This window comes from Petromyzon marinus, chromosome 18, assembly GCF_048934315.1.
Source record: "Petromyzon marinus isolate PM22_M1 ecotype Great Lakes invasive population chromosome 18, UKy_Petmar_22M1.pri1.0, whole genome shotgun sequence".
Classification (NCBI taxonomy): Eukaryota; Metazoa; Chordata; class Hyperoartia; order Petromyzontiformes; family Petromyzontidae; genus Petromyzon; species Petromyzon marinus.
This window is the reverse complement of record NC_133684.1, coordinates 5,909,642-5,934,588: the sequence shown is the minus strand read 5'-3', so window position 1 is coordinate 5,934,588 and position 24,947 is coordinate 5,909,642. Positions and strand designations below refer to the sequence as shown.

At 45.1% G+C, this 24,947-nt stretch overlaps 1 protein-coding gene across 3 annotated transcripts in view; it reads right to left on the bottom strand.

Annotated features, from left to right (window-relative positions):
- GALNT7 (polypeptide N-acetylgalactosaminyltransferase 7) overlaps positions 1 to 16,343 on the bottom strand; it is a 34,399-nt gene extending 18,056 nt beyond the window's left edge. Inside the window, exons 1-3 of one of the 3 annotated variants that reach the window (XM_032956620.2) lie at positions 15,945 to 16,343; positions 12,036 to 12,565; positions 953 to 1,119 (exon numbers count right to left, since the gene is read on the bottom strand). In XM_032956620.2, coding sequence (XP_032812511.1) covers positions 953 to 1,119; positions 12,036 to 12,565; positions 15,945 to 16,073 — 826 coding nt within the window. In that variant the 5' untranslated portion in view covers positions 16,074 to 16,343. The remainder of the gene's footprint in view (positions 1 to 952; positions 1,120 to 12,035; positions 12,566 to 15,944) is intronic. The other 2 variants (XM_032956618.2, XM_032956619.2) reach the window with 2 other exon arrangements.
- Between the last annotated feature and the right edge of the window lie 8,604 nt (positions 16,344 to 24,947).

The window sequence follows — 24,947 nt, the reverse complement described above, 5'->3', positions numbered from 1 at the left end:
TCTGCAACGCTTTCCCAAAAGTGTGTAGAATATGTACGTATGTAGAACTTCTTTCATGCTGTACGGAGCCAACCGTGCTAATCAGAGGTGCATGTGTCACCGTAAGAATACTACATAATATAGCCCTGCAGGAGTCCCACAATACAATAAAAAAATGAATTCCTACTTCCTGCTGTAGCTAAAACATGACAATTTTTACGAAGAAAATTTAACAAACTGAAAAAAGTGTGCAAAGAAGCATGGAGAAAATGCATGCTCAAGACTTACACCGAGAGGCAGCAAGTAAAACACACGGATTACGGAACACACACACACACACATTAGATGAAGACACCCCTTGCCGAGACCACGATGAAGGTTTCGCTGATATCAGAGGAGCCAAAGCCTCTGTTGAATCCATAGGGGACAGGGACACCCCCCCATTCTGAAACGAGAGCAAAGAGAACCCCGACTGAAAGCGTAAGAGATGTCGACAGAGAAAAACAAACCAAAGGAAAAATGGAGCCCTACAGAGCCCCCCATTTGAGAGAGACCTCTAATGATATCAGCAGAGGAAAATCCCAACTCAGGGCACATGAGAAAGAGACCTCCCCCTATTGTTATCAGAGGCGATAAACTATACTGCAATTGCAGGTGAAACGGAGTGATCCATACAAAGACCACAAGAGAGAGATCCTAAACAAGACTACAGGAGAGAAATACTATCAGTGACACTGACCCCACCCCCGAGACTCGAGGCACACGAGATACAGATGCCTACGGATATCAGAGGAGAACAAGGCTCCCCCCAGTGAAGGCACTGGAGCCATAAAACCCCAAATGACACGAGAGACACATACACAAGCAAGCAACGCTATCGACGCCACAGGCTCGTGCGAGAGCGCTTGCCGGCACGGCTGCCGTTGCCGGCACGGCTGCCGTTGCCGGCACGGCTGCCGTTGCCGTGACGCACCTTTGGTGCTGTGGTCGTCGATGAGCACGATCTCAGCGAGGTAGCGTGCGGGCGTGCGCTTGATGACGCTGTGCACCGTGCGCATGAGTGTCGACCAGCCCTCGTTGTGGAACACGATGATCACGCTGGCCGTCGGCAGATTCTCGTCGTAGTGCCAGAACTTGCACCTGCGTTCGAGAATGAGAACATTTTAGAATCAGATTATTTACTTAGACTGGAGGAATCCGATGAGCTGTAAAGCTCTTTCGCAGATGTCCAGTAGGGGCACGGGGTAAGAACGTTACAACAACAAACAGTACAACAACATGATAGGAGTGCAAAGTATAGGAAAGGTAAACAAAAGACTTAAGAATATAGACATACAACTTAGCTATTTTTATCTTCCTATGTAAAGCCCACTTAGGTATTAACTTCTTTTCAGAAGCGACCTGGCCAAAAATGAAAGCTCAACTAAAGAGGCTTATCATGTGGAGCACCATGAAGAAAACGGCAATAAAGGTCAAGCGCTTTGCCACAGCAGATAGGGGGGGAAAAAAACGCACCGGCCAAGAAACGTGTGCAATAAAATAAAATATAAGCATCAATGCCAAAACTAAGACTGCTGCGTACAATTTTTTTGTAGTTTGTGCTTTACGGCTCTCCGATACATTTTCTGGTTGTGCCACGTGGTGTTGCTCAGCATGGGCGATGTCGCTCCCTCTTCGCCCCACGTGCTGGGGAGCTCCCCATGTACTGGGAGCACGTGGTAGCGCAAAGAAAATATAATGTCGGATAAAGTATTAAGTAATGATTGAAAAACCACTTCGGAGAGCCAAGGCCAAAAACGATTGTTTCGGTAAGCCATGGAACATTTCTGCAGACTTACTGGGTTAGAATAAGATTGCCACTCGCCCGCAAGTCAACAAGTTTGTGGAATTCAATTACCGCAACAATAGAAATTGCCCGTGTTTGAGTAATTTTTTTTTTATACGTCTTCATCACTTCAACAAATTTTGTGCGTACGCAGTCACACGAATCAGAAGACCAATCGTACCGCAGGCCCTGTCAAGCACGATCGGCCCCTTGTGAGTGAATAGAGAAGAGCAGCATCGCACCATCAAATTTCTTGGAAGTCAGAGAACAATGCGTAAATCTAGCCTTGAAAGATCTACGTACATTTATCGATAACGCTTCTCAAAAAATAAAATAGGGAGACATTGAGCGCATTAATGGCCACTGCTGAAACGTTGGCCATTATATGTAGATTTCCCTTTTTTTAGGGCATTTTCGTTGAAGCTTGCATCGAGCTTTTGCGATGTGTGGGTGGGCACTGCTGCCAACGCAGTATCATGAAAAACGTTTGTTCGCTTTGAAAAAAAGGGACTGAATGAACGGCAATCGTGATCGTTAGCACTGGTTGTTATCGACGTGCCTCATCTACATTTTATATAAAAATAATAAAACATGTGCAATCGATCATGACGTCACACTCTCAGAGGATAGCGCAGTGCAAGCTTTTAAAAACACGTAGAACAGACTGGGGCATTTGCTCAGGGTGTGAACGGAACGGATTTCGATATTCTCCTGCACGGTTCTCAAAAGCCTCACGTGACACCGCCACCACTCAGCTTGGGCGCGGCAGCAAAACCGTTTGTAGCAACAACAAAAAATCCATTATGATATCATGGGGGGGAAAAAAAAATCCCTGCTGCTCTGGAAACAAAACACTAAAAACATTTCCAAGAAGAAAAATCACTGAAAGTAAAAGAGAAACAGCTGGTTCACAATCTGGGATTGCAGTGCTTACAAAGCGTGCGCTGGCAACTGCACCAAATCAGCCGAGACATCCACAACGCAAAACATTTTATTTAGCTTTAAAGCTTTCGTGACTGCAATGATTCATCTTCTTTGGTTCTTTCGGTAAAGTCACGTAGAATGATAATAAAATAATAAATTGATAAAATAAAATAACACAATAATATTCTCACGACGTTTCGGCCACAACACAAGCGGCCTTCATCAGGTGAAGGGGGCGAGACTGTCTGGAGGACAGCGCTGCAGACTTACTGGGTCAGCGCTGTCCTACCAGACAGTCTCGCCCCCTTCACCTGATGAAGGCCGCTTGTGTTGTGGCCGAAACGTCGTGAGAATATTATTGTGTTATTTTATTTTATCAATTTATTATTTTATTATCATTCTACGTGACTTTACCGAAAGAACCAAAGAAGATTTTATTTAGCATTGCGATTTGGGTGGCAGATTTGTGCCATTAAGCCGCCACGTTTTGAGCAATAATTAAAATCGACTCGGACTTGTTACGCAAATACACCATGGGCTGTATTTGCATATGGGAGCATTCAGCTGCGTAGGAAATCAAGTAATTATTGAATACATTTTTAAATAACAAATAATTTCCAGCCTTTTAACTCAATAATTGTCGGGGCGACAGGGCATTATGGTTTGCGCAATGCACTCTGAACCTGGCGGCCACCCGAGTTTTATTTCCCGTCACAACTAACATCAGTCGCAAGTGAAATCTGAACTGGTTTTTGCCACCCCAACCTTCACCAAAACCGCAAGAACCAGCGAGCTTAAAGTAGGTGAACAACCCACATAACCGACACGGTATTCATTCAACAATTATCTTATAAAAGGACAGTTTTCACAAAGCATCTTAGCACAGTGAACTCCCGTTAAGTCACGCATTGGTTGTGCAACTATCAGTGACTCCATCCCAGCAACCCCGGCACCGAGCCCCTTCTGCTCAATTGGCAGGAGAAAAATTCTACAGCTGCACATTAGCACATGGATACCACACACATTTACCCACCAACAACACAAACAGGGCCAGACATGCACAAAAAACACACATGAAAGTAAATACACACATTCTATTAAACTTCTCAGACTTCTGGAGCAAATGCTGTTAAGCGGGCACCTATTAATGCTGGAACAAGATGTTACTCCACTGCTGGATTAAGGTGTTTTCACGCCATGAGGACCATGGGGGTGATGACCATTATTCACCACGAATTTAAATCACCAAAAAATTGAGCAGGATCATCACGAAAAAATAAAGTTAAGCTTTCATGGGAAAAAAAAAATCATGACATTTTTGCAGGAATACTGCCAGAAACGTAATGCGAGAGCACGTGCGTTTCCGTGTTTCTGATGCCAGTGTGTGCGTAACTTGTGCAGCTGTAGGGTGTGCAAGTGAGAATGAATGGAGTGTGATTTCTAGATTTAAAAATAACAATATTGTTGGAGATGGCCAGGTGTTGCATCTAGAGCTGGCACCGCTGAGATCCTGGTTTAAAATGTGGGTTTCAGACTAAAATCCTGCATAGGGTCAGGTACCCATGGTTTACTCACGGGTGTGACCCACACAGAGGCCGGTTTCTGGTCAGGATAAAGATGTTTTTATGGCTGGCGACTCAGGTCACATTCAACGCAAGTCACCCATGATGAACCATACCCATTCGAACCACTGAAAAATATATTTCAATTTAGCATACACGACATTACGGGAATAAGAGCACCCTTGGAAAAATATTTGTTGGTTCGGGTCAGATTTTGGGTCGAATGAAAGCTGGTTGGGTCCGGTTGGTGTTGAAGCGGATTGCGGGTTAGGAGCTGCTCGGTCACGAGTTCGGGTCAGATCACAGCTCATGTGATCTTTGAGAGAATGTTCTTGAACATGGGATGGCAATACAGCTCCTTCTGCCAGATCCGAACGGACATTTCTTCACTGCATGGCGCGATGCCAACGAGTCAAATTAAAAGTGTAATGGAAAAAAACCTCCCAAAAATAGTGGGTACATAATATAGCAGTGCAGTTCCACAATTTTGCATGAATATTGCAGTCAATTTAAAGCTCTGGATAATTTCTCATAATCATGAAAGTGGCGTTTTAATTGGGGACAGTATGTCAATCAATTTGGACTGCCATTCACATAGAAATAACGCGTCCACGTTTGTTGGCGAGTGAGAAATGCGCACTATGCCGCAGTGTCGGACGTAGTGACATTTTTCCTGTATACATGCAGAACTTGTTTTGTACCGTACATAGTCAACCATGCTCATCGGAGGTGCGGGAAATCTATTTCCATCATCGCCATCAAACGTCGATGGTGGTGCAAACAGATTCGCGTATGTGTCAAATCAGACTCAAATCTATAAGCCCAAATTTATACAACTTAAATTACCTTCAAAATTACATCACGTATGTATCGTGGGGGCAGGGGGAATAAGAACAAATCTAGACCGAGAGGTTGCCTAATGTGTGAAAATGTCCAGCCATGTGATGATAATCCTGCAGAATATTTATTAAGAAATACCATGGTTTCAACAGCAATAGATATCATTATACTTTGAATAATTTCCCCACTATATCAGCATATAGACATGTGGCTAAAATGTGCTTCCCAAATGTTTTGTTCAAATATACTTACGGAGAGTCACTGAAGGAGGTCGCACTATAATCGGGATACACCACACAAATGTTTTGCAAATTGTACAAATACACACACACTGCAAAAGAATAGATATATAAATCTCATGTCCTTGTTGGACATGACGCACTGCCCATGCCTGACTAATGCACTTTTTTCCATGTTGTTACACTGGCAGCCTTGTTAATACGTCGTCGGAGCCATTTAGTAGTGCATGTTGCTAGGCTTGTTCGGCTTTGTTACATAGCCAACCACCCACCGCTACGTCGACTACTGACGAGAGCGTGATCGCACCGCAGCTTGCATTCTAATAATGCTCGCCTTCACAAAGCAGCGACCGCCAAGGGATTTTACAATTAGACAGCAAAATCAGCACGCCCGTGTGGAAATAGGCGATGACGGCACCGCGAACAAGCCACGCTCGTGGCCCGGCGAACATATCAAAATATATATAAAAAATACTGAATTCCTCCGGTATACAAGCGAGTGAATCTGCAGGTTATGAACTGGGGTTGAAGGATAGTTACAGATTTGCTCGACAATTGTCGATGGAGTCGATTACCGGTTCCAAAAGCCGTGAAATTGAGTCAAAATTCAGGTCAATTTCGCGATGAAATAAAAAAACTGATTGGCACGCGAGAAACGTTCAAACCGCTCGGCACGTTCGGATGCGATCTGTCAAGTGACAATCCTTTCCGCGGAGAATACATTACATATTCCACTGCTGGATGAAGACCTCGCCACATCATGTCAGTCATGCCGCTTGATTGACCATACTTCACCACGCTGGTTCGTGATGGTTGGTGAAGGATGGTAAACCGATTAAGTTTTTTTTTAAGTTGTTGTAAGTATCGACAAAACTAAAAAGAACATCACTTAACAACCCCGGTATGTACGTTTATCCTGAGAACGCCTCCGATTGCTCCACCAATTGCAATGATTGACGTGTCATGGGAAAAGCTTGTGATACGTAGTTAATGGTGAAGAGGTATAAATGCTGAATATATATTTTTTACCTTTGAGCCAACAATTCAGCTCATAAGGCTCATCAGCCCCGGTGCCACTTATCCGCTCCACCATTTACAATTGCCGAGTGCATAAAGGAAGCCCAGTTTTAAAATTACAGATCAGATGGGATGGGGGGGAACGAGCACAGGGTGAGGAGATATCCAAGAGCGAACATCTCTCCCGGTATGACCAAGCATACAAAAACATTATCCTCATTCAAAGTAAGAGATTTTGGCACAAAACTCCCTTTAGGTAATGTGTGTATCACGATGGAGCAACACAATGCTTAAAAAGCAAGCAGATCTGATGAGCGTGGTTGGTTACGTACAGTGTGAAAAAAAGTTCAACGGACATACGTACGTACAGGTTACAAATTCAAATCTCGGTTGAAAGACAAACACTAACCGGCATTGTTCCAAGTGGCTATTCCTTGGAAAAAAAACTGGCCACTGGCACAGGAATATGGAATTCCCATCACCGACTGGCGGTTGTACACAGGATGAGGACTGGAAACCACAGACGTCTAAATGGGAAAATTCCAGGACTGATTTGCATTGGGATGTTTGGCCAATTACTTTGCGTATTTATATACTTGTGGTGGATGAATAGTCACATGTGCAAGTCACAATGATGCAAAGATAGCCCGAGCAGTATGCAGCAGAACTACTTGCTGTATTGCCTCGAGGGTTGGTGTCTCACGCAGATGCAGGCTCCATTTTTGCTCGATCCACCAACCCCGAACAGTATGTGACTGGACTATAGGGGGGTGCATGACACCTGAACTGTCTTGAAGTCAGAGGTCAAAGGTCAAGAGGTCCTCATGGTCAATGCCGTTGATGACTCCATAACTCACGAACCCGCATCCTTCTACACAATCCCACAGTTGCTGCAAGGTCAACGTCTGATCTTCAAGGTCCACTTATAAATTCTCACACCATCTGGTTTATGCTCTTCCGCTTTATCTCAGACCTTTGGGTGCCACGCGAAAACTCGTCTCGGTAACCCCACCCTCCATATTGCACACGTGTCCCACCCATCTCAGCCTCCTTCCCCGCCCCCATTACTCTGACAACAAATCGTTGGCAAGTTCTATTCCAAGGTTCACAACAGTCGGTGACGCGTGCGATCCTGTTGTCAATCCACCGGGAGACGAGAGCCTCCCCCCCCCCCACGCTATGGACAACAACGGATTTTTCCTGTTAAAGTTTTCTGGGCGAGATCGCATTTCGCTGGGGATTACAAACAGCATCAATCCAGACGATTGCCCAAATTGTGAAGAAGTCTTTCCTGTTTTTCACCACTGCCCCCTCCCCCCCGGGTCCTTCGCACTTGTAGGCACACAGTGATGATATCACCCGACCAGATTTAAGACTGAAGACAGGAAGATGTCTTCGCAATTCTGAAAATCGCCTGATGATGCAGGTTGAAAAATTACCAGTGAAACGTTGTACTCGAATTGCACATGTTGTGGGTTTGCTCTCCAACAGCAGTAACAAATTGGGACGTTTTTCTCACGTGTCAAACCTTGGCTGTGGTCGAGTGGAAGTGGGTTTACGACACATTTCCGCGATCCAACCCAAAGATAAGTTACCGTGAATAATATTGGTCGCGAAAGCCTTCGCGTTAAAGCAATGGATTTTGCTGGACGGTCCTCTGCTGCCCACCACGTAGCCACGCAGACTCGCAACATGCTACCTGCACATGGCAGTCACCCATCCAAACACTATCCACCAGCCTCAACCCTGCTTAGTGTCTGTGATATGATGGGATCGGGCAGATTCCAGGTGATATGGTAACAAGTTATACAGGAGTCTTGAAATGTGCACGGAAATTTTTTTTGCTTTTTAAAACGTGAAAGCCACGAAGAGGGGGGAAAAAACGTGCTTTAAAACAAGTTGTTCTGTGGAAAGCTGTTTGCAAATAAGAATGAAGTCAGACCCAAAGCGCTACACGCAAAGATAAATATATGCAAGGGGCAATCGCAAACGCCCCCACACCTAGCAAAGCCACCGCTAAAGTTGTGCCACGTCGTTCTAGATGCAAACAGGAACTTGTCTGCAGATCTCGCACGCCAGCCAACCAGCAGAGCCAACCCAGTCATGGATGACTGCCAGAGAGGGTATTACATGGCTAATCATTAGCGCACTACACACTGCCTTATCGCTGTGCAAACATCGACTCCTCTTTAGGTGGCTCAATGTCCGCTGTTCACAAAGCATTCTCCGCAGCCCGACCACGACCTGGCAAACGCAAATCGACCTCGCATTGTTGACAGACCATGTTGCATAGAGTTACGTCTTCCAGGTGCATCCTGGAATATGTTTACATATACATGTTTGCGTATATATTCATAAAGGGGGTAAAAACTTATGTCGCACTCTCACCATGGACACCGTTCACTTTTACTCTAAGAGGTTCGTATACCTGTACAAGTAGAACCTTTTTTTTGGTCAATCCATTGAAGGACGAGGGCCACTCCACAGCATGGTGCGGGTGGTCGTGGGAGTTACTCGACCAAAATTCACCGCACTGGTCAGTACGGGTTAGTGGGGGCCAGGAGGGTACATGTGTAGCCACGATGGCGAGATGTGAACTGCCTCCTCGCATGGTATACAGGTCGTGGGTTCAATCCCGACCCTGACACCAGCTGTATATTATATTTATGCTATCTAACACAAAAAAAAAACCTTTTATGGATATTGGTTGCGAAAGCCTATGTGTTAAACTGTATATTTGGAGTTTGCATGTTCTCCCCATGGTTGCGTGGACTTTTCTCTAGGTCCTCCGGTTTTTCCCTCCACCTTTAGAAACATGCACTTATGAGTATTTGTCTGCTCTGTATGTATGCTATAAATTTCCACCACATGATAAGCCACTTCGTTTAGCTATCGTTTGTGGTCAGGTCACTTCTCAAAAAAGAGCTATGTCGCTCAGTGGGACTTAGCTGGTAAAAAAATATATCTAGTTCAGTACAATAAATTTTGCTGCACGGCACTCTCCTGCTCACCAGGTAATCCTGCAAGCAAGCCCTATGATAATTTAATTATGTATGGTGGTGATCATTCCTAGCACTATGCAGATTCAAGCCTGCTTAGCTTTGGAGATGTAATGAGATGGGAGGGAGGGCATTCCTGGTGGTGTAGTCACTCAGAGGCTTCACTAAACTCAAGTCTCCCTTAACAAACGCTGCAAAAGGTTACAGCCTGAAACCAGTGCACACAGACCAAAGATCTGAATGGGGGGGTAGATTGTTCTTACAAGTGCCGTTAGCAAGTGGCATATTAATGTCGTAATGACACGGGCGGCATGGTGGAAGAACCAGTACCAAAGACCACCTTTAATATTTGCAGGGCTGACATTGACCGCACACGTGGGTACTCGAGCCAAAAGGCTGACTAAATAAGAATAAGTGTATTATTTTCCCGTGGCGAGAAAGAATGGAAAGTTATATTTGAGTGCGTCGAACTGTATTTGCTTTACCCACGATGCTCCATAGCAAGGCGTAAATGAGTTGGTGTACGACACTGCACTCAGCATTGCAGTCATTTTAAGCTCTTCTCAACTTAGACGAGGGGCAGGCCAAGTTCATAACAACTGCTGGGAGTGTGACGTCGAACCGATTAAACCACATTGATTCTATTCTCAAGTTCATAACACACAAATCTAACCACCTGTGTAAACATCCATTATTTTCATTTTGTATGCGTTGTAGGTAATGGGTTCACGGGACTTCCCCCCCCCCACCTCCATCCTGCACACGAGAGACCACTACATTTTCTAGTGTGTAAAAAAAGGTTAAGATTATCTTTGATCGAACCACGACCCCTGAATCTGAACAATGTATTAAATTACGAGCTTGCGATAGTGAAATGACACACCCCTACCAACGACCACTGTTGTTACCCAGAAATTGAATGTACATGAACCAACAAAACACACCCTCCTTGACAATACAGTACAATGTGGATTTATATAGCGTCTAAGCATAACTGCGTCTCCAGAAGATGTCCAGACACTGTGAGCATGTTTATTTTATAGAAAGAAAAGAGCCAGTCAAAGCCAAGGGAAAGGTTGCAAGTGTGAGCTTGAGCAGGTAATCGGCAGCATGAACGGCTAGAGAAAGGGAGTGATAAGTTACGTACACTAACCGAACAATGAACTCTGATCTCACTTGACCAAAAACAGCCACTATGAACACTCGTCACCTGTCAATGTGGCACCAGCTACGTTCTGGCCAACCGAAGACAATTAAAATATAGAGAAACTGTACTCAAGGCGTGCCGCTTTGAACAACCTGAAAGGTCACCTTTTGCTTTACTACCCGTGCTGAAAAACAAAAATAAATAAAAATCAGGAACTGCTGCTCTCCGAAGACACACCGGAGCCATTTGCACAATGCATCACCGCACTAATGCTGGCTTGGATAAATTTCACTTGGAGAGTCACCAACGCCATTTTGCCACTGTGGCGTCCACGGTGGCAAGATGTTAACTACCTGGCCTGGTATACAGGAGGCCGTGGGTTCAATCCCGACCATGACATCTGTATATTTGTAGTTTGCATGTTCTCCCCATGGTTGCATAGATTTTTCTCCAGGTCCTCCGGTTTTTCCCTCCACATTTAGAATGACACGTTTAGAGTATTTGGCTGCTATGCATTTCCACATAAGCTACTTCGTTGAGCTATAATTTCTGTTAGCCAGGTCACTTCTGACAAAGAGCTGTATAGCTCAGTAGGCCTTACCTGGTAAAATAAAAAAACAAATTTTAGTCAACAGTCAGGTAAAAGTATTTAAATAGAGGGACAGAAATTAACTCTAAGATAAAGCCAGGTGAATAACTGACACAGGTGAATGACTGACACAGGTGAATGAATACTATGGAACATGATCTATTTTTGTTAAAGGGTTAGACCATGTGGTAATATTAAGCCAAACTTCCTGTCATTAACCCTCCACCACCCGACAAGATTTTCACTTTTTTTTTAATAAATATCTTATTTATGTATTGGTCAAATTCTAATCAATAAAGATTATTACCGGTGGCTTGAGACAAACGTTGGATGTTGATGTCAACCAAAATTACCATGTGTTATCCCGCAATGTGTGTGGGTTTTCTCCGGGCAATCCCGATCCTTTTTACAAGTGTGTACAAGAACAACGACTTTGCTTGCGACAATTCCTATGCAAGAATTATACATTTGCATAGCGAGGTGGGCCAGCGGGCTCAGGGGTCAGAGCAGTGAGCCCACACCGCCGCCAAGGTCCTGGGTTCAAATCCGGGTTTCAGCCACCTGTAGTAAAACCGGAGTCTCAGCCAGGTGATCATCAATGACTGTATATATATTTTTAATATATAGTTTTTCCTTAATTTAGTAAAATTCTTAATTTAAGAATAAATAATACATTTTACAATAATTTCACAAACATTACTCTGTAGCAGAGTGTGTTGATGAAAACGTGGCCACTTGAAGGGATTTCGGAGGTTCTCTAACACACAGGTTTGCAATGCCCCACGACGCCGAGGATGCAACCGAACCAAAAACTGGAAAGACAAAAATAAAATAAACCAACCAAACCACAACCGTCTACTCCGGCAGCTGTGAGCATGGCAGGGGGGGGAGGGGGAAGCGTTAGCGACACTCACTCTTCGTGACGGAGTTCGTTGATGGAGCGGTCGAGTGACACCTCGTCGCTTGCCACCATGTTGAAGCCGAACTCTTTAATGCTGGCTGGCACCAGCTCCTTCTTCTCCGGCGACAGCACCACCGGCTTCCCCTCCTCGCCGGGGCCGCCGGGCACGCCGGGGGCCTCGCCGTTCGGCAGCTCGAAGTTGCCCAGGACGCCCGGCTTCAGCACGGGCGCCGGGTACTTCACCTTGTTTGGCTTGAACGTTAGGTACTGCTTGTTGACGGCCCGCTTGTGTTCGGCCGCGTCGCCTCTCGGATGGAAGCGATCGAGGGGTTCTTTGTCTCCGCCGCCGAGACCGTCGCCATCCGGCTTGGGGCCTGGCGCTCCATCCTCGCCGGGCTGTTCCCGCTTGTGCTTCTGGCGACGGATGTTCTCGAGATTTACCTCCAGCCCGTCCACGTGCGGCCAGGGGATCACAGGTCGGAATCGATCCTCCTGAGGCGGCTTCGGAAGCTCGTTCAGCTCCCTCTGCTGCTGTTGCTGCTGCTAGACACGCACGTCCAAGGCATTGCGGACACAAGGATATTAATTATCAGGGCAGTGCTGTTAATTAACCATGCTGCTGATACCACTGATGTTCATGAATTACCAAGGCAGGTAATCGCAACGGCAGGCCTGTTGCAGATGGCGAATCCAGTTCAAGGTTGCCACATTTGAGAAAAAGCTTCTGGGAAACATTAATTTGGAACAGAGCGCAGGGGCTGATTGATTAAGTGTTAGTAGCTTTCAGCGATGTAAACACACACGCATGAACTTTAATGATATCCAAGTGGAAGTCCACGGAGACAAAGCTCATTAAATCCTAAAGCCTGAGATAGCTAAAAGATGCCAGTACAGCAAAATTTATCCTTGTTTTAAGAGTTTTCAATGTTATTCCTGCACGTGTGGATGTTTTTCGGGTACTTTCTTTTCCCACTCACTTACCAAAACAATAATAAATGGAATTGGATAAATATCTTAAGGTAGTCAGGCCCTCCTGCAAAACACAGTCTTGCGATTCACGAGGCTCTGTGGTTAAAGGGAATCATATTTAGTTATAATTTCCTACACGTAATCATTCGTTTGCACAAGAATGCGCTCACAATACGATAGAAAAAGGCATGTTTACTACAATAAATGAAACATTCCAAATATATGACCTGTGTAACATTACAGGTGCTGTAGAGCAAACAGACCAAGCACTGTTGCATTTCACTCACCATTGCTGGCCAGCTGACATTCCGCAAACAACATATATATGCCATAGGTAAATATTGGAAACCATTTGCCAGGAAACTTTTTTTTGCTAAATCTCTGTATCCTGCTTAAGAGTGCAGTGGCGTGATCTTGAGAGCAATGAGCAAACTGCTTAAGTGTCCATGAATGCAAAAGTGTACACGCGGCAGCCCCGACAAGACCGGCTATAACTGGGATGAAGAGGGAATGAAGTGGAACATGATGACTCTTAACAAGGTCTCCATTGCCACTGCATGAACACAGTAGGCACACTCTTCTGATGGTGAAGTGGCATATACAACAAACATTACCGTGTATATAACTGTATACACAGACACTCAAAAAGTGAAAAGGTACACGGAAAATAACTATTCTTATATTCGGGGCATGAGGAGGTGGTGGCGGAGTGGGTAAGTGTGTCGTTCAACGAACCTAGCAACCAGAGTTTGATCCCTGACCACAGCTAACAGCAACGGTAAGTGATGTCTGACCTGGTCCTGGATCCATCCCGCCTTCACCACCCTGCACTGACCAATGTGGTCAAGTATGGTCAAACCACCCCTATTACGGACACGCCCGGAGGAGGCCCTCAATTAGCACTTGACAAAAGGCTGTAAGTTAATATACACCGCACTTTACTCTGGACAATATTGTAGTTTGATATCAAACCTCAACTAGTTTTCTTGCAGTGTTCTGCAGGGAAATGTAATATCACTCAGGCCGCTTTTTTATAACCAGGTGCAAACAATTCAGGTAAATTAGCGGTTTTGTTATGGAAGGAACATGGGGGAAAAAAAAAGAAATCCTCGGTCATTATTTGTATCAAATTTCTCATCCATGCCGATGTTGCTGGTGGGAGAGAGGACATTGTGCAATGCATAACTGTGGCGGGGCAAAACAGAGCAAACAAAACCCCTCCCTGTTCAGCACCAAGTTGAGAATTATGCATCTACAGGGCACAGAAAAAATTTGGTATGCCTATGCGGGTCACATGCCACCGTTGTTCTTAAACGCAATTGGTTACGGGAGAGTTAGATGTGCTCAAATGCTATAAAAACTGCAACTACTGTGAACATCGCAGGTAAATATGTATACTCTTCAACCAACCAGCAATGACCAGCGTGGGTGGGGACGTATGGTCAAACGTCTTCCACGACTGATCGCCACGTAGTGAGGCAGTCAGTTTACAAAAGGGCTTCTACGGGACAATTTTTAAACGATACATACCGAACAGGATATGTTAAAAGGCAGTGTATGTAAATGTACAGTATTCTACCTGCAAGGCATACCGGTTACACGTGCTTACACGTGCAGGGATTTGAAACTTAAACACTGACAAAATGACACAGATTTACACTTTAAAAAAAAAAAAACCTTTTCAGCAAAATCGGTCCTCAATTGGCCTTTACAGTACATTCCTTGGACAGTCAAGAAAGTAGATGTTTTAAAGACCATTCTCCTGCATGTTGTGAATGCCATATAACTTGAGGCCACTAAAAGTTTCCCTTGTGGTTTGGGTTTCTAAACAATTCAATGGCTGTACTTAGCATCATAATCATCATCATCAGCCGGTCATCTACTGCTGGAAGATGGCATATCTTAGGCTCACACCCCATCTCCCTAACTTACGTTTAAAAAAAATAATCTCTCAAAAGCTACCGGTCAATCAGATCTTGGACAAAAGGCGAATTGTGTGGTTCCGAGTTTGTGTGTGTGGGGGGGGGGGTTGTCTTCTTAAGTCAAGGACGCGTTAATATATGTGTAATAACAAGTTATTAAACGTTACATTGGTGCGTGTTCCGACACGTTCTAAACAGGGAGGAAGAGGTGGCAGGCAGGACGAGGCTAAGACGACGGAGTTGTGGCAACCCAAAAGGTAAGAAACAAGTCACGGCTGGACCCTCTTCCTCCTCCTCCTGCAGCAACCACCACCACCGTCGCCAGGTAAGCTCCATGGGGGAACGCAAAACTAATAAAAAGAGACAATCGGTATTTTCTTAAGGATTCATTAAGTAAGGAAAGTAACAATGGGTTTCGTCTTGCTTAGTAGTAGTGAGGGCTTGCGCTACATGGTGAAGTGTAACCATGGCGAGGCCGCCAGAGGACTGGCCGGACGGCTGGAGTTGGCATTCAGCCAGCAGTGGCTAGATCAAGGCTAATTGTGATACAAGTTAAAAAAAAATAATGACAAGCCAGTGATCAATGCGATCACCAGCAGCATCATCATCATCATCAGCCCATGATCAATCCACTGCTTGGCATAACCATATAACACCGGCATACATCAACACAAAATATCGTACGCTTTAAAATAAATTACGCACCAAGCAAAGCGATATCATTGCAAAAGAGATTTTTTTTCGCGTAGAATTTTAAGGAAGAAAACAAAAATGTCATTAAAGCAAACGTTGATCTTTTAACGCAGACACACATTGTGTCACTTTACGGGCTTCGTTCCGCCCGAGCCCTAAGCCGACGGCCTGCATGCAGGCTGCGGCAGTTTTCCCCAGGCAAGGCCGGCTCAAAATCGGACAACCCACAGATTGCCGACAAAGCGGCCGTCATCATTTTGCCAAATAAATGTTATTTTAAATTTAAACAAACAAAAAAAAATCACGTATTAACTGCACAGTGAAAGGTGTCCACCGACCTGTTCTCGTGCGTCTTGCCGGGGCGGGCTGTCCCTCTGCCCCGTGAGGGAAGACCACAACACGAGCAAAACGAAGAGCGTGAACCCCGTGATGACACTGCGCAGAACGACTCCCACTTTAAGTCGCATTTTAATTCACTCGTTATTCCGTCCACCCCCCCACCAACCCCCCCCCCCCCCTTCTTAAAGTTTCAGAGGCAAATGATGGAAACGGCGTTATTTTATTAGACGTCAAAACAAAATAAAAGGTGGTGGTGGTGGTGGCGGTGGTGGGGGGGGAGAGATGAGCGGGCAAAAGTGTGCGCGCTGCCGCCGCTGCCGCCGAGCCACGCACATGGAGCGGTCCACGGAAGGGCGACCGGCGCTTTTAAACGCCCGGGGAGGCGCGATGCTAAATATGGACCCCCCCCCTCCTCCTCCATTCCCTACCATAGCCCTCACCCCGCCCCCTGGCCCAAACCTCCAGGTGGCAACAGCGGATATTGGGGGTGGGGGGGTCTCTATTTGGTATGACCTAAATCGATTGGATTTGCTAGAGCGGATAAGCCGGGCGGCGCGATTCGTGCAGGCTGCCAATGCGGCGTATGTGTTGTGGGGAATGTTAGACCGTGTGTGACAGGCCGTCACACGTGTCACATACCTGGCCACAAGTTGTGGGTGTTGGTTGAGACGTGTCAAGTTGGATCTTTCCCCCCCCCTCCCTCCCGCAACCAAACGATACGGCGTGCAAACACGCAAATAGGGCGGCGTAATGGTTAGCGAGCTGCTGGGCTTGACATCTTGGAAGTCGGCCCGTACGATCTTCCAGGCACGGTATATGAAACAATGGACACTGTTTGTTATATTGTTTAAACTCCACCCACCTCTGTCCACCCAGTAGTACAGTAGTATATATACACACACACCTGGGGTAAAGTTCAGGTAATCCCACCTCTTCCAAGATTGTCAGGCTAACGCGGAAGAGGAGGCCAAATACCCTCGAGTGTGATTGTCTAGAACTGCCTCTATAGTTGGGGGGGGGGGGGTACCTAAGAAAGCCACAATTAGTCTCAAGACTCCTCTTCAAGAGGATCCTGCTTTGGGATATTTAGTACATTACTTATTTTTGTAATAGTAATAGGTTTTTACCCTTTTACCTATCTCGGGTGTGGACCAATCAATTCCAAGGACAGTGCAAACATCAGAGTTGTCTTTTTGTTTGAATTTTGACCGCAAGTTTTGTGGTTAATGCAAACATGATCCCTTGTATAAAGGTGTCAGTTTTGTTGCCAGGTAAAAGGGTAAAAACCTATTACTATATCTTGCTACTGGCAAAGGAGGTCTCATAATGTAAATACTTGTTTTTGTATTACAATGCTTATTATCATGCGGTAAAGGTAATTCATGTATTGAGGAAAATGCTCAAGACTATTTTTTTTCAAGAGGGTGCCACATTGCGATATTTCGGCCGATTCCATTAATCAGAGTTTGGCTTCATGTAGGAGGTGATGACCCATACAATGCTAGGGGTTAACACTCACAAGCTGTACACGAATCGGTGCAAACATACATTTTTATGTACTACCATCTACATGGCCAAATCACAGCCTCACAGGGTTTAGGAAATCTGCTTGATCTACCAACTCTTACCTCTAAAGTGTGGGACCACAGGCATGCGCCACCACACCCACGTTTTAATTCTGGGCTGGACTGTCTGAAACTAGTTCGTTTGATGCTTCATCGGTAAAGGGAAAAAAATACGTGAAAAACATTCGGGTCAAGCGAGGTGGCTGGGTGGCTTAGAGGTTAGGGCGCTGAGCTGGCACTGCTTAGATCCTGGTTTAGAATATTAGGTCAAACTCAAGTGTCAATTGTTACAGGTGTATGGACTCAGTCCAATCACCGATGACTCTCTACAGATTTGGCTCAGAATTTTTTTTTAATTATATATATAACGATAAAAGTGTTATCTTACGTGGCAGGATGGATGACAAGGTGCTGAACTTTCTGCTGTTGGAGTTTGCGTGTCGCTCTCCCCGTGGTCGCGTGGATTTTTCTCCGGGCTCTCCGGTTTTTCCCTCCACATTTAGAATCAACGTGCGTTTAGAATATTTGGCTGCTATACATTTCTACATGATGATAAGCCACTTCGTTGAGCTATCATTTGTGGCCAGGTCGCTTCTGGAAAAAGCTATATAGCTTACCTGACAAAATACAAAAAAATACTGTAGTTATCAGCATTAACTTGAAGGGGCCGCCGAAAGTAGTTCTCTTAAATCTGCTTCCGTGGGCCATTCTCGGAGACAGGAGGTTTGCCGCTGCTCTGCAAAATATCCGAATGGAGACTACGCCTCGTGGCACGGCGCGGGTAGCACAATCGGGATAAGATTGGGGGGAACCGATTATGGTGAGGTGCGCTGCCATTTGGCACCATCGTGACACCACTGCATCGCGGTGATGTTCTCCACAGTGCCATAATGACAATTTCAGCTGTAAATTGAAAGTATTTTTTTTTTTATCAAAAACGAAGTTTCATACGTCGTTTCTAACAGACTGAGACACACATACTCTCGGTGTGTATCTACTAAAGAAGATGCGGTGTTTGTTTTTGGTGTTGTTTTCCTTTGACACGCCAGAGAGGCAATTAAAAGCCACTTTGTCTATGTCTGATAAAAAAGAGAAAATACTTCTACCCTTCCTGGCAATTAATACAGTTGTTAAGATGTTTAAACACCAAATAGACATCTATCAGAAGGCATCAAGTCTGCATTAACTAAACATAATTGTGGTAAACATGCCAACAAATATGCTTTGATAATATACACATTGTCCTTGAAACTGATTGGCCTTCACCGGAGACTTTATGGCCTTGTCTCACAAGTGTTCGACCAGAGAATGCCAAAAGGCGAAGAGTACAATGGACAATGGAAACGCCAAATAATTAATATCCAAGGTTCAGCAGTTATATCTATGAACATTTTAACACCTCCATTGTTTTGTATCATCTTGATATTGACAAAAAAGGGTCCCATAGATAATGTCTACGTCTGTTATGTTTTTGTTGCGAGTGAGACCCGTGGTGCAATGAAATAAGACTTTAATTTGCAGGCATAACCTGTGTGTAATAACACATTGTTTTAAAAGTGCAACAGCTGATTACGTTTTGACAACGAAAACGTTTATCTTTTCCACGTACAAAAAAAACGAACACGTTAAATATATTCCTACTTTTTCATGCAGAGCCGAATAGAACACGGATGGACCCAGAACTGTCAGAAATAATAATCCAATACTGTACAATGTTTAAAATGACTGTGTATTTGTGTGTGTAGGTATACTCTTTTGTGATATGCAGCCCCTGAAAACCATCTCTTCCCATGTAACGTGCTGGCTACCGTCATATCAGCCGTTTTGGTCAGGTCAACGCTGATATTACAAAAACTTCTTCTTACCCAAAATAAACTGACTGATACGTATATATCAGCGAAAATCAAACGGCAATCTGGGGATTTTGTAAGCATGGCCGTGCGTGTAAGCGTGTTTAGTAGGGTCTGGTTTGATGTTTAAACTTTCATTAAGATGTTTAACAAAATGTGTGTTCAACTGAAGCCATTTCCAACAACAATCCTGCCCTTAGCTTCGTAAATTTTTGCTGCAGCTTACATTACACCTCCAGCCATACCAATACGTGTATCCCACTCGAGTCTGCACCAGAAGTGCACTCTCGCCTGAACCTGAATCCTAGTCTCGCTAGAACCTGAATCCCAGTCTAGTTAGAAGCCGTATCCCATACTCAATTTAATCTAAATCTACTGTAGTGTAAGTTAAATTTTATTTCGTTTTGAGTTTGAATCCCACGTGAATCCAAGTTTAAATACTGATACATTCTAACTCTGAATTCCACCATGATCTTTATTCTACTCTAACGAGTCTGAATCCCACTCTACTCTGAGCGACACACTAAACAGTGAAATGAAATTCTCGGGGCAATTAAAAAGTGGCCACTTACAGACCAGACACTCGCGTACAGCTGCATATTTGTACGTATCGTAATATATTTATATTATTATCCTTCCGACGTTTTACCCACGCGCGTCACGGCTATGTATAGCCTCTGCGCCTTACACGTGGCAATACCGCATTCGGCCTTCTCACGGGAGCCGCACCTGTGCACACCCCCCCCCCCACCCACAACGACTCACCACTGCCGTCGTACAACACGCTCGTGGCCAGGTAACCAGGTGCAAAAGGCATGCGGACACAACAGGGGTTGTAGGAGGCGACGTCAAGTTAAACAATTCATTACCTGATAAGATAATTAAAGCTTTCGTGACTGCATAAAATTACTCATTGGTTTTTTCGGTAAAGTCACGTACGTTTTGTTTTAATGTAATTGTATTGTATTTTTACATACGTGACTTTACCGAAAAAAACAATGAGTAATTCATTACTTTACAATGCCATGTACCCGTGGTTGCCAACTGTCCCGGGTTTTTTTTTTCCTCCAAAATGTTTTCTTCATTTCTCTGAAGTTACTTGCGTAGTAATTTACGCCTCAAGACCGCGCACTTATTATGTAGTTGTCCCCCTTTTCGGCATTGTGAGATATCATTCCTCTCTATCACACGTCCTGATTTTTGTACCCGACATGTAGAAACCATAACTATATCCGCATACGCGTTAAGGGTAAAAGGTGATAGCTGCCAAATGTCGCAATCCTATTGGTGAGCTCACAGGACGGTCATCATATGGATGGGCTGGTCTCTGCCACAGCAACGTGGAATTTCATTCACTCGGTCACAAATGACACCCAACGTTCATTTGAGCGTTGATAAAAAATTTTTTACTCATACCGTATACAAATTTACAACATTTATTTTATACTGAGGTGGAGTGGTGGGGTCGTGGTTAGTGCGTTAAGCAATGAACCTGACTACCCGAGTTCATATTCCTCGCCTTGGCCAGTGGCGTAGCCATCGAGTGTGCAGGCGGTGCAGCTGCACCGGAATCCATTTGAACTCGTCCTGAGTTCTCTCTCATTTCTCAAACCCGCACTGACCAGCGTGGTGAAGTATGGTCTAAACAACTATGGCCAATATGGCGTGTGGCGAGGCCTTCATCCAGCAGTGGATTGACAAAGGGCTGTCAGTTATAATTTATGATACACGTGTACGCAGTTCAATTATATCTTGATTGGACTGACAGACTGAATATGGGTTCATAAAAATGAACCATGTGGTCAGTGGTGGATCCAGGGAGGGGGCGGGGGGGGCAGGGGGGGCAATAACCCCGCTTAGGAAGCTTCCAGATCCGCATTTGGTAATCGAGGAGATATCGAGGTCTGAATCTTTACACGGTGACTAGGAACAGAGAAGTAGGACTCCAATTCGAAAGCTGTCATAGTCATAATCAGCCATGGACTATCTACAGCTGAATGAAGGTCACCATCTGTGACCCGTCACGCGATGCAACAGTCCATGAACAATCCACCCGGCTCATTCCTGCGCACGAGCTGATTTTGCATCGCTCCACCCCCGCAGTGGAATGCCCTGCCAGTTCTTGAATGTGTCGGTCTCCTTCAACTCTGCTTCAGGCATCCACGTGACAGACGGGACACGGCCGCCAGGTGGCAGTGTCTGCACGGCGTTGCATTGCATTTTTTGTTCATAAAGTATTTAGGGTTCTCCAGTTAAATTTGTTGATGCATAAATATTTGGACATTTCCTACGGCGGAACACTTTAATGCCATCACATATCAGTATTTCGGTGCAAGTGATTGTTATATGTTGGAATTTTGGGCCATTGTCATCAAGCAGTGGACAGAGCATGCCTGATAATGTCATACTATCACAATCAATTTCCGGAAAAGACAACTTATATATAAAATACGTACCAGGAAACTTAGCTTCTGTGGGCGATAAAAATGTATTTTATTTGGTGGAAATTGATACAACCATCCAAACTCTCCCAAGTCAAGGCCTGGACAAAATATTTATAGATAATAAAAACAAATCGTTCGAGGTTGGGATAGCTACGTTGAACCTGCATGCAGAAAATAACAAAATACACGTCCAAAGATGAACCAGGCAAGGAGGTACTCCATCTGAACTAATTCCACTCATTATTTACTGAGTCAGCTTTGTAATAACAATACAAAACTGAGTCTGGTGAAGCTAGGGAAAACCCAGCACGCAAGCTAAGGGCTAACACTGGACTGCCACCTCCTGGCCACCTCGCAGGCCCACACCTACAATACCTGCAAGCCCTTGCGGTCACCCATTCGAGTGCTAACTAGATTCAACTCTACTTTTCCAGGTAAAGCCCACTGTGCTATATCGTTTGTTTTTCCAGAAGCGACCTGGCCACAAATAATAGCTCAACAAAGTGGCTTATTACGTGGACATTTATAGCGCCCAAATATATTCACCTCGTTTCCAAAAAAGCGCTATTTATTTATTAACAAGGCTTGTTTACCCAGGAAGGCCTCAGAGTCTCGAGACATCTTCTGGACGGTCCTGCATTCATACGTTTGGCTAATTCTAGTGATGAGCGATTGACTTTTCAGTGTAAATCAGAGTGACTGGAGAATACCCACACATATGAAGGCTTAACAATAAAAAAGCTCCACACATATAGATGCAATAATCCATTGCTCTACAGCCATGTCCATGCCACGTTGTAGCCCAAGCCTACCTGGTTTTCTGAGGCAGTCTCTCATCCAATAATTTATCCGTGCTTAACTCACCTTAGCGTCTGAGATCTGACGAGGTCGGGGTGCATTTATGGTCATTTGGCCATCAGAAAAATAAAACATAACGAGGTCTTTCATGCAAAAAAAAACATCTCAGAGGACACGTTTCTACTTACATAGAAGGACTGCGAGTTCAATTTGAAAACGAGCCGATTCCGTAGTGATGGGCCTGTTAAAATGCAATCTGCGTCCCACGGGGGTCAATTAATTTGCGCTGCCATTTATTTATACAACTTTGCATTGCACCAGGGCCGATGCTTGAGAGACCCACTCGGGCAGCCCTCAAGGTGGAAATGTGGAAGCAGCTGCGAGTGCGCCCAGCGCTTGAGAGTTAAGAAGGACCCGGTCATATCTGTCTCGTCGGCCACTGGCCATGACTAACAGCTTTAATAAGCAGTATTTTAAATCTCCATTCCGCGTGTCGCCCCGTCGAGTGGCCGTAACTTAAATCGCCCCGCGGCCACCGGTGGCACCCCGCCCCGCACACGCGCGCCTCTCTCACCCAGCCGCTCGTCCTCCCAGCCCCACAAGCATCGCTACGCGCCCACTTACTCAGCCAGCCAGGCGCTCACCTAAACGAGCCGCTCGCTCGGTCACTAATCCAGTCACTCGCCCTCGCACTTGGCCGTTTGCCAAAAAGAACTAACTCACCTAATCAGCCAACCGCTAAATCAGCCAGCCATCCACTCAGCCATTTAACCCAGTTTCTCGCCAAGCCAGTGTTCCCAACCAGCTACTTGCAAACTCAGACAGGCACTCAGGCAGCTACTCACCCAACCAGGTGCTCGGACACCCAGTTACTCACCCACAAAGCCATTAACTCACTCACTTACCCAGCCACTTACTAATGTATACACTCACCTATACATTCACCCATTTAATGAAGAAGAGCCATAGTCCGAAACGTCACTTATCGTATGTTATATTTTTTTACGTTCAAGGCCACGGTGTTTTTGACGAACGTGTTGATATGTTGTTGCTATTTGTGCTTGTGTACCACTGCCGACGCAGCAGAAGCATCACCAAATCATTTGTTTAATCTATTCACCCACTGACACTCAAGACCTCACACCCACCCACCCACCAAGCGACTCACGAAAAAAAATTCCCATAAATTCAAGGACAAAACATTTGTGCTGCATTCGAGTCATTTTAAACATTTATTTGAAAATTGCATTTTTTACCTATAACTGCCCAATATGTACGGCACAATTTATAATCGTATTTACGAAATCTGTGCACACGATGGAACGGCTGGTTTTATTACGGTGCGCTTTGCTTGAGAGTTGAGATCCATGTTCACTTAAAAAAAAACACAAAACACACGCCGACAAATAAAACTGGCCCTTTTATAACTCACGGTATATGAAGGGAAAGTTTAATGTGAATAAGAAATATGGGCTTTTGTTTTCATCAAGGCCAAACACCAAAACATATATAGCAGCTATATAGCCATATATATATATACGCATGCACACGTGTATAGCTTATAAGTGGGTCACCTTGACAGTAGTATACACGTGTTACGTCGCATTCCTGTGTGTGCGTGCGTGCCTCGTAGCGGGCAGCGGTGGTGTGGTGGTGAGCGCGCCGCGTTCGATTCCAGCTCACGGCCAACATCGGTGACGATTATCTGAACCGGTCCTGGGCCTCCCCTAGGCCGTCTCAGCATCAAATGAGTACCTGGTGCGGTGTGTAAACACCGCCACGATTGAGACAAAGGCGGCCGGGCGTGGTGCTGGACAGCCGCCCCCTCGTGTGCCGTGCCAAGCCTTCATCGGTGCTCACGAACAGCACTTGCCCTCATAGTGCGTTAAAGGCTATGTGGGCGGGGAGGGGACTTTTGTCTTTGTTGTATATATGTGCTTGGGGATCAGCGGGCTTGTGGTTAACACACTGCACTCTGAACCTGGCCACCCGAGTATGATTCCTGGTCACTGCTCGTATGTCAACTCAGAGCTTAAATTAGTGCCCGGTGCACTGTGACGCCCATTTGTGATCTACGGATGAAATGCACCTTTCAAATATTAAATTATTGTGATACAATTAGGTGTTTGTTATTATCACGTGCCCCAACAGCCTATATAGGCTACACAGTGGGATCTTTGTCTTGGTCTTTATTTAGTGTGGGAGTACGCGTGTGTGTGTATATAAGGGGTGCAAGTATAAATGCGTGTCTGTGTGGCTATGCATGTGCTTGGGATCTTTGTCTTGGTCTATGCATGTGCTTGGGATCTTTGTCTTGGTCTTTATTTAGTGTGGGAGTACGCGTG